This window comes from Antennarius striatus, chromosome 18, assembly GCF_040054535.1.
Source record: "Antennarius striatus isolate MH-2024 chromosome 18, ASM4005453v1, whole genome shotgun sequence".
In the NCBI taxonomy this organism is placed as follows: domain Eukaryota; kingdom Metazoa; phylum Chordata; class Actinopteri; order Lophiiformes; family Antennariidae; genus Antennarius; species Antennarius striatus.
Window position 1 is genome coordinate 8,206,425 of NC_090793.1, and position 9,697 is coordinate 8,216,121.

Sequence of the window (9,697 nt, forward strand, 5' to 3'; positions counted from 1 at the left end):
CAGTCTGTTAACAATTTTAACAGAGGCAATTTCAATATATTTTTGAGATCCTTTTTCGAAAAACACTTTCTGAAGGACTGAAATCGTTAATTCAGGAAAATGTTTTCTGTATTCTGAGATGATTATCTAATTAGTTAATAAAACAGGGCATCCACACTGAACATTCCACGGTGCCAAGTGTTTTTAAACTGTATAGCAACATGTGCAAGAAAGTAAAATACAATCACATCCTAAGCACAATAGAATTTAATCAAAATCTGCTTAGAGATATGTTACATAATCGAACTGATTGGTTATTCTTTTGCTCATATTTCTAATTCTTTGGATTATTTTTCTGATCGTCGCTCGCCCGGAGGAAGGGGGAGGCGGAGGCGGCGCTCCCTCAGGCGGCAGACGGGCGGCAGGCGGAGGCGCGGCGGACCGCAGCGGAGGAGCATCCAGCATCCAGCATCCAGCAGGCAGCGGACGGGTAGAAGGAGCCGACAGGGGAGGAGAAACCCGGTCCCGACGAAACCGAGCTGCTGCCTCACAACAGCGTCTGTCAACTAAACGGAAGCACCAGCGGAGGGAAACTGCGTGTTCATGCGGGAGTAGCGTCGGGGTAAGAGGCGGTCGGGGATCCGCCGCGCCGCATCCCAGTCGCGCAGCTAACTAGCGGGTGTTGCCTCTCTCCCGTCGGCCCGGCTAGCTACCCAGTCCCCCCCCCCCCTTTTTTTCCTCCCCGCTGCAACCGTTCGTTAAATTAGCCCGATTTGTGTGAACTGCGTGTTGTTCATGTTGTAATCCGGTAAATCCGGTAGCCATGCAAAACTAACGGCCAGCATAAGCTCCTAATCCGCGGGACCGGCGGCTGTGATCGGGATCAGCTCTGCTAACGTCCCCGCCTAGCTTAGCTCGATGCTGCTTGACTAGCTATTGCTGTCAGGTACAGACTAATTGCTGGAGCGCATCCGCCCAGGTGGGGAACCGTGGACGTGTTGGTGGCTATTGACTGCCGTCACAGTGGTATTTATTCTCCCCACTCGTGAAGGTGTGTGTGTGTGTGTGTGTGTGTGTGTGTGTGTGTGTGTGTGTGTGTGTGTGTGTGTGTGTGTGTGTGTGTGTGTGTGTGTGTGTCCTGTGGAGTTAACGTAATGTCTGTACTTACCCTCATGTGATGACTGACTGATGTATCTCACCCTCCCTCTGCTCTCCTCTGGTCAGAAGTCTGACTATTAAAACAAAACAGAACATGTGAAACACGAGTTGAACGGATTCGTTAGTTCCTAATGAGAACAGACTGCAACATCCCGTGACACCCCTGAATTCAAAATTTTACCCTGACTTACTTGCATAGGTCAAAGATCAGAACTAGTGCTCTGACCTACTTTCATAGATCAAAGCTCTCACTTCTAGGTATGCTCTGCATCACTTCATCAAGGTCCGACCAGAATTTCTCCTTCTCCTCCAGCTCACATCCTACCTGTGGAGCATACCCACTAACAACATTGAACATCACACCTTCTATTTCTAGCTTCAGACTCATCACTCTATCTGACACTCTTTTTACCTCCAGGACATTCCTAACAAACTCCCCCTTTAAGATAACTCCTACTCCATTTCTCTTCCTATCTACACCATGATAGAACAACTTGAACTCTGCTCCTAAACTTCTAGCCTTGCTACCTTTCCACCTGGTCTCCTGGACACACAGTATGTCTACCTTCCTCCTCTGCATCATGTCAACCAACACTCTACCTTTTCCTGTCATAGTTCCAACAGTCAACGTCCCTACTCTCAGTCCTATACTCTTGGCGTTCCTCTTCTCTCTCTTCTTACGGGCACACTTTCCTCCTCTCCTTCAACCAACAGTAGTCCCATTTCCACCGGCACCCTGTAGGTCAACAGCGCCGATGGCGGTCGTTGTTAACCCGGGCCTCGACCGATCCAATATGGAAGTTATAGGTTTGATTCACATGTTTCATTTGGCAAAAGTTTTACGCCGGATGCCATTCCTGAAGCGACCCTCTATTTATCCTGGCTTGGGACCGGCACAATAAGACACTGGCTTGTGCCCTCTTGCGGCTACATTTGCGGACGAACACACAAACGCTGACAATTACATTTACATCATCGCTTTGAAGCGGGACGTAGAATAAAAAAGTGAAACATGAGTTGAACGGGATTCTTTAGTTCTTAATGACAACATTAGGTCAAATTACTGCTGCTAATTGCTGATAAAATGCTCATTATCACTGTTATCTCATGAAGATGTTCTTCAGCTACCCCCCGGGGGGCTTGTGATCTTTTAAAATTAAAAACAGTCATGACGTAACGTTAGTATTGTCCTTCTTCTTTTTTTTCGTTTTTTTTTTGTACGTTGGCAGGCCGCCGTCACCATGACAGTGGAAGAAACCATAAATGTGAAGGAGGTGGAGATCATCAAGGTGATCCTGGACTTCCTGAACTCCAGGAAGCTTCACATCAGCATGTTGGCTCTGGAGAAGGAGAGCGGCGTCATCAACGGGCTCTACTCCGACGACATGCTCTTCCTCAGGTAGACGGAGTCACGCCTGTGTGGTCTGGACGTTGTGTACGGTGTATGAATTGAAATGTTACATACGTATTAAACATGATCTCTTTTCCTAAAGACAACTGGTGCTTGATGGCCAGTGGGACGAAGTCTTACAGTTCATTCAGCCTCTGGAGTGCATGGATAAGTTTGACAGGAAAAGGTACGAGTACCTTGACATGCGAGCAACATCGACACCTTCGTGGTTTCTTTTGGTGTCCGTTTCTAACGCTGACTGTTTCCTCCTTAGGTTTCGTTACATCATCCTCAAGCAGAAGTTTCTGGAGGCGCTGTGTGTGAATAATGCCATGTCAGCAGAGGATGAGCCGCAGCATGTAAGTCTCTAAATATGATCGGTTGATGGAGTGATCGATTCTCTGCGTTCTTTTATTGCTTTCTTCACCTCCACCATGACACAGCTTTGAATTCTTGTCCTTAAGGAATAGACTTAGTAACAGCATGACTGGTTGTCATGGCGATAAACATGAGGGATGAATCTCAAAGACAAGCAGTGAAGCAAACTGTTTTTGTGCCTCCCCTGCAAGGACGGAATATGATCTTTTTATTATTATCGTTTAAGGGAAGGGTTTGGGGGTGTTTTTTTTTGCTTTTAAATCAGGCTCATTGATGATAACCCTGTATCACATCTAATTCTTTGTAAATCCATGCTGTTCCACATCCTCATGAATAAATTGTCTGATTTCTTGTGCAAACTGGCATTTGAAGGTTGTTTTTCAGTCTCACTGACATTTAGGAGTCATTTAATGCTCTGATGTGCTGCTGGAGATGAAGCTCCTCCAAACACAACCGTGGTTTTCTTTCTGCTGTTCAGACGTTTGGACCCGTCCACGTCTGCCTGTCTGACATGTATTTTTGTATGTTTTCCCAGCTGGAGTACACGATGCAGGAAGCAGTCAAGTGTCTTCACGTCCTGGAAGAGTTCTGTCCCTCTAAAGACGACTACAGCAAACTGTGTCTGCTCCTCACGCTGCCTCGTCTCACCAATCACGCCGAATTCAAGGTAAGACGTTTGAAAGTGCACTGAAATTGAAATGTTTAATCAGTTTAAAATCAAATTTCCTGTTCTTATTCCGCTGCTGATGTCCTTCAGGACTGGAACCCCAGCACGGCCAGGGTGCATTGCTTTGAGGAGGCCTGCACGATGGTGGCAGAGTTCATCCCCGCAGACAGGAAGCTGAGCGAGGCTGGATTCAAGGCCAGCGGCGACCGACTCTTCCAGCTGCTCCTGAAGGGAGTCCTGTACGAGTGCTGCGTGGAGTTCTGCCAGGTTTTTAACATGCTACAATCAAATATAAACACTGTTTGTGTGTCCACCTGCTGGCACGCTGGAGCTGTCATTATTTTTGATCGCTCAGAGCAAGGCGACGGGCGAGGAGATCACAGAGAGCGAGGTCCTCCTGGGGGTGGACATGCTCTGCGGGAACGGCTGCGACGACCTGGACCTGTCTCTGCTGTCCTGGATGCAGAATCTCTCCCACAGCGTCTTCTCCTGCGCCTTCGAACAGAAGCAGCTCAACATCCACGTGGACCGCTTGGTCAAACCCGCCAAGACGGGCTACGCTGACCTCCTCACCCCGCTCATCAGCAAACTGTCTCCTTACCCCTCCTCCCCGCTGCGCCGACCCCAGTCCGCCGACACCTACATGTCACGCTCCTTGAACCCAGCGTTGGACGGCTTGTCTTATGGGCTGTCCGGTCAGGATAAGAGAGCGAGCGCTGCCGAGGTGGCGCCGGGTAAAGGCGCCGCTCCCATGTCCCACTCCTTTGCTAACTTCCACTACCCCGGAGCGGGTGGGCAGAGCCTGAGCCGGAGTCTCATGATGGAGAGCACCGACTGCCACAGCATCTTTGAGGAATCCCCTGAAACGTAAGAGTTTAGCCTGGAGGCAGAAGCCCCCCCCCTGCGGATGTTTTGACTCTTCTGACTGATTTCTTTCCTCTATTTTCTCTCTGCAGATCCAGGACAGACACACCCGTGGATAAAATGATGAGTTCACCCGGAGCGCAGAACCTCCGCCCCGCCTCCGCTCCAGGGGAGGACGCACCATCACCGGGCGCCGCCGACAGGAATGAGGTAGAGCCGTTAGACATCAAGTCACTGAGCAGGTGCTTCTGTTTGACCCGTCTGTGGAAAGGTTTCCTGTTTCCACAGGCGTCTGTGACACTGAAGGGTTATAAATGTCAGTTCTCATGAGCCACCCTCTGCCGGTGTGAGTTAGTGGTCGGACGCTGTCTGACAGCGATGTTTCCGCTGGAATGGAACGTTTTAAAAAAAGAACGTTAACCTTGATTTGGTTTGTTTGTGATTTATTATTCATTGGTAACATAAACTGTTGTTCCTGTAGGAAGGGGATGATGTATGTTTGTGTGTGTGTGTGTGTGTATAAAGACACGTCGTTTGACGAGCTACATCATCAAAATTTGATACTAAGAACTCAATTCTGAATACAAAGACTGTTTGACGTGAGCTGAGCTCACCTTACAGGAGAACCGGGCAGGTTTCACACTGATCCACTCCCGCTGAAAGTCAAAGAAGAAATCCAGTCAGGAACTTTGGTCCTAATCCTGATGCTGGGCCCAGATTATCCATCAGCTCACATCATTTACTCCTCTCAACCTGCTAATTCAGATTAATTTAAGAGGAAAAATCTATTTTTTTCTGTCACTGAAGGCATTTTAGACTGATAACACGAGTCGAGCTTTACTATCAAATCATTCGAAGGACTTCTGTCTTCTTAATCCGGTCTCGTTGGATCCTCAGCTCCGTGACTCCACAGAGAAGTACGAGGAGTTCTATCGCCACCGCCTGCGCGTGCAGCAGCACCTGGAGCAGAAGCAACAGCAGAGGCAGATGTACCAGCAGATGCTGCTGGAGGGCGGGGTCCAGCAGGAGCCCCCACCCAGCAGCATGCAGCACAGCCTCACGGAGAAGTTCCTCAACAGGTACCGACACCAGGAACCATGTTTGCGTGAATTACTTTCACTCATTATTGCCCAGTTTTTCCATTTCAACACAGAATAAAGGGATCAGCTGTTGTTAATAGTTACGAGGTCCAGGTGGCTCTTCCCATCACGACACACCCTCCCCCCATAACCAGTTTAGACTGCACCATCTGTGACGATCTTCCACGTCACATCATGTGTGTGTGTGTATGTTACGTTTACACACAATTGAGTCCACACTCCCTAACCCTAAGCTGATGACATTTTCCATTTTTACTGTCAGAAGGACATCAGCTGTTTCTCTTAACCCCCCCCCCCTCCCCCAGAGAGTTCCCCGTCCCCCCATGTCTTCCTGTCTCTAGTCTCTGCATAATTCAGAGGAACAGAGAATAATTACCTCATTAATTCCCTTCACGCTGCTGAAAGTCTGTAAAAAAAGAAATTTATTATGGGAAATAAGAAGGCGATCAAAACAGGGGGGATGAAATACATGGAATTTGATAAAGTGTGTGTGTGTGCGTGTGTGTGTGTGTGTGTGTGTGTGTGTGTGTGTGTGTGTGTGTGTGTGTGTGTGTGTGTGTCGGTGTGTGGGTGTGCTCCTCAGGTCTATCCAGAAGCTGGAGGAGCTCAATGTGGGAATGGAAAATTTAGGGGAGGAGGTGAAGACTCTGACCCAGCAGTGTAACGGGAACGGGAACGAGAACGCCACAGCCTCTGAGAACAATAACAACCCCCCATCTGTGACTCCGGAGCAGACCAGGACTCAGGGGGGAGGGGTGCTCAGCAGCACCCCACAACGCACCGTGGGGGGTCACACAGTCCTGCCTCCAGATGAGTCCCCCGTCGTCAGCCAAAGGCACTGCGTTTTATTTTTATTTATTTTTTTGGAGTTGGTTTCTGGGTTGAATTCAACAATAACTGTTCACTGTTTTTCTTGCAGCGATCAGAAACTGAAAGCAGGTGGACAAAGCGACTCTCCGGTGTCCCTGTCCAGAGGGAAAGAGGTACGTACTCACGCTTTAATCCGAAACATTCTGCAAAGGAAGTCGACTTCAACAAGAACGAGTTCTCAGTCTGACATCACGCTGAACGCCACCGGTCTGATTCCGTCGACTGAGCTCGCTGTGGTGTACGTCACGGCGTGAGGTGACGCCGCGTAATTCTGATCAGATTAAGCAGATTGTTGATTATTGATGTCATGCAAGCATCACAACTGTAAGGATGTCGTAGGGTTGAGATCACAGTAGATTAGACGGCTAATTATACGCAATCTGTGGCACGTTTTTGCAGGGCGACAAGCAGAAAAAGCTGTTTGTCCCGGTGCAGACTCTGGAGGACACGCAGGCTGTTCGCGCCGTGGCGTTTCACCCGTCTGGAGCGCTCTACGCCGTGGGGTCCAACTCCAAAACTCTACGAGTCTGCGCTTATCCGGACACGTTAGACCTGAGGTAACTTACTGATTTGTGTTCCCTTCCAATGACCCGATGAGTTTTCTGATCACCGCCCCGACTCCTCTCTCTCTCCCTTCTCTTCCTGTCTGCAGTGGTTCCACTCCGCTCAAGCAGCCAACCATCCGCTTCAAGAGGAACAAGCATCACAAAGGCTCCATCTACTGTGTGGCCTGGAGCCACTGTGGGAACCTGCTGGCCACCGGCTCCAACGACAAATATGTCAAAGTCCTGCCTTTCAGCGCCGAGACGTGCAACGCCACAGGTGGCCGCGCGAGTCCCGCTTTGTTGTGTCAGCGTTTTATCATCAGCGTCTCGCAGTCACTGGTGTGTTTTCTTCTGTCTGTGCTTCAGGGCCGGACCTGGAGTTCAGCATGCACGACGGCACCATCAGGGACCTGGCCTTCATGGAGGGCCCCGAGAGCGGAGGGGCCATCTTGATCAGTGCCGGAGCTGGAGACTGTAACATCTACACCACCGACTGTCAGAGGGGTCAGGGTCTGCACGCGCTCAGCGGACACACAGGTGCACGGACGAATTGAGCCGCGTATCCGCCCCCTGCTGAACGCTAAGCGTCAAACGGAGAGTGTTTTAATGCAACCTGCATCTCATCCGTGTACAGGTCACATTCTGTCCCTGTACACATGGGGGGGCTGGATGATCGCCTCTGGCTCTCAAGACAAGACCGTTCGATTCTGGGACCTCAGGGTGCCCAGCTGTGTCCGGGTGGTGGGAACTGTTTTCCACGGCTCAGGTATATTTCCAATCCTGGGAAAAAAATAATGATTCTTTTCATCACGGTATCATGTTTTTATGTTTGTTTTTACAAATCTTTACTGTTTTTCTACATTTGTTTCCTGCAGGCAGTCCCGTGGCCTCGGTAGCAGTGGATCCCAGCGCCCGTCTCTTAGCAACGGGGCAGGAAGACAGCGCCTGCATGCTGTACGACATCAGAGGAGGACGGATCGTCCAGGTGTACCGGCCGCACAGCAGCGACGTGCGATCCGTCAGGTTCTCTCCCGGAGCACACTACCTGCTCACGGGCTCCTACGACACCAAGGTCATGGTGACCAACCTGCAAGGTACGGACGACTCGACAAACACACGAGACGTTACAGAGTCGACTCAGATTTGATCAAAACCGGATTGAAAAAACATATTCCAGTCTTTTCATGCTTATTTTACAGAAGGGTGCTGGCTAGCTGCGCCGCTATTCTCATTCGCCACCGATCGCACCCTGGTGTTGAGCGTTACTGAGCAACACTCCTCCGTGTGTGTGTGTGTGTGTGTGTGTGTGTGTGTGTTTCTAGGCGACCTGACCAAGCAGCTGCCTCAGACGGTGGTCGGCGAACACGGCGACAAGGTGATCCAATGTCGATGGCACACCAACGACCTGTCCTTCCTCTCGTCCTCCGCCGATCGCACCGTCACACTCTGGACGCACAACCCATAACACAGACACACACACACACACTCCTCTAAAACACTGGATATGGTGAGCGAGCCGTTCTCTCTCCTGTCTGTAGTGAAGCAAATGGATACAAACCTGCGACTCATCAAAAGCACACATTTCTTTTTCTTTTAACCACACACACGCTTTCCAATTGTTGACCTCCGGGGATTCAAAGGCAGGATGTTGTGTTTATCTCATCACTAGACCTCTTCCCACATGTTACGATGGTACATTTAGGACCAAGGTCCCATCATGCATATACAGTATACTGCTTACTCACACCAGCCTGTTGCTGCATGTCTCGTTCTCTCGCTGAGGAGCTGTCGAGGTTTTCTGATGGTGCCTTTCTTGCGTTTCCATACCAAAAATGTAAAAAAAAAAAAAAAAAAAATTCAGATCAAATTCTTCTCGACCATTTAAAAAATCCTGCATTCCTTCTTCTCTAGCATTTTGCTTTCTTACAGCTGGTGTAATGCTGCTTGTGTTCAGGAAAGAGTTGACTTTAGGATGTAAAATATATACCGTCAGAATCTGGTGGAGGATTGGCCGATCAGCTCGGCTCTGCGTCGGCCCCTCCCCCCCGATGTCTGTACAGTTACTGTATCCATAGCATTAGCAGTAGCTTGTGCATTAGTTTTCAATCTGAACATCAGTGTTTCTGCTCTGGAGGTGTTACAGTGTCCCGTGATGGCTTGCTTGCAATGACAGGTTATAAAGTTAAAGCGAAATAAGAACTGTAATTTGTGGCATTTGTTCTGGGTTACTGTGTTGCACACCTCTGTTCATCTGCCAGTAGGTGGCAGTGTTTGCCCAGAAAGGTGGAACTTGTGCACAGCAGAATCTGATTGGATGAATGGATGCTGACCTTTATTTATAACCAGTATTTGGGGCATGAGCATTTTATTTTTTTATTTTAAAAATGCACTTTTTCTTTTGTTACTTTGTCTCCTAATCTTAATTTACAGAGATGCATATTTAGGTTTATATGTTAATATATAGCACATATGGTTTTAACAAACAAGGCCAAACTAATACGTACTTAGATGTATTTATTTATGTTGTGTTTATGTTTGTTATCTGATTTGTTGGTATATTATTGAAATGCTAGCGGTTTTCATATGAAACCCCTCTTATTCTTGTTTTTAAAAGTGATTTAAATTAATTCAAGCTAACGTGAGTCTGACTGATAGTATGTTCAATAAATTGTCTTTTACACAATTTGTTTGTTGTTTGTATTTTGTTCAAAATAAACAGTTCACATTAAAAACTCTGAGCCAGGAG

General features: G+C 48.5%; 1 protein-coding gene across 1 annotated transcript; it reads left to right on the plus strand.

Annotated features, from left to right (window-relative positions):
• Positions 1–373: 373 nt before the first annotated feature.
• Positions 374–9,634, plus strand: wdr47a (WD repeat domain 47a). The gene is made up of 17 exons (XM_068340653.1): positions 374–601; positions 2,367–2,536; positions 2,631–2,714; positions 2,802–2,886; positions 3,441–3,572; positions 3,663–3,839; positions 3,928–4,439; positions 4,529–4,646; positions 5,334–5,515; positions 6,120–6,371; positions 6,456–6,519; positions 6,806–6,963; positions 7,059–7,228; positions 7,318–7,488; positions 7,586–7,717; positions 7,827–8,045; positions 8,274–9,634. Exons 2-17 carry the CDS (start codon positions 2,379–2,381, stop codon positions 8,414–8,416), a joined length of 2,757 nt encoding a protein of 918 aa, XP_068196754.1. The 5' UTR covers positions 374–601; positions 2,367–2,378; the 3' UTR covers positions 8,417–9,634.
• The last annotated feature ends 63 nt before the right edge of the window (positions 9,635–9,697 follow it).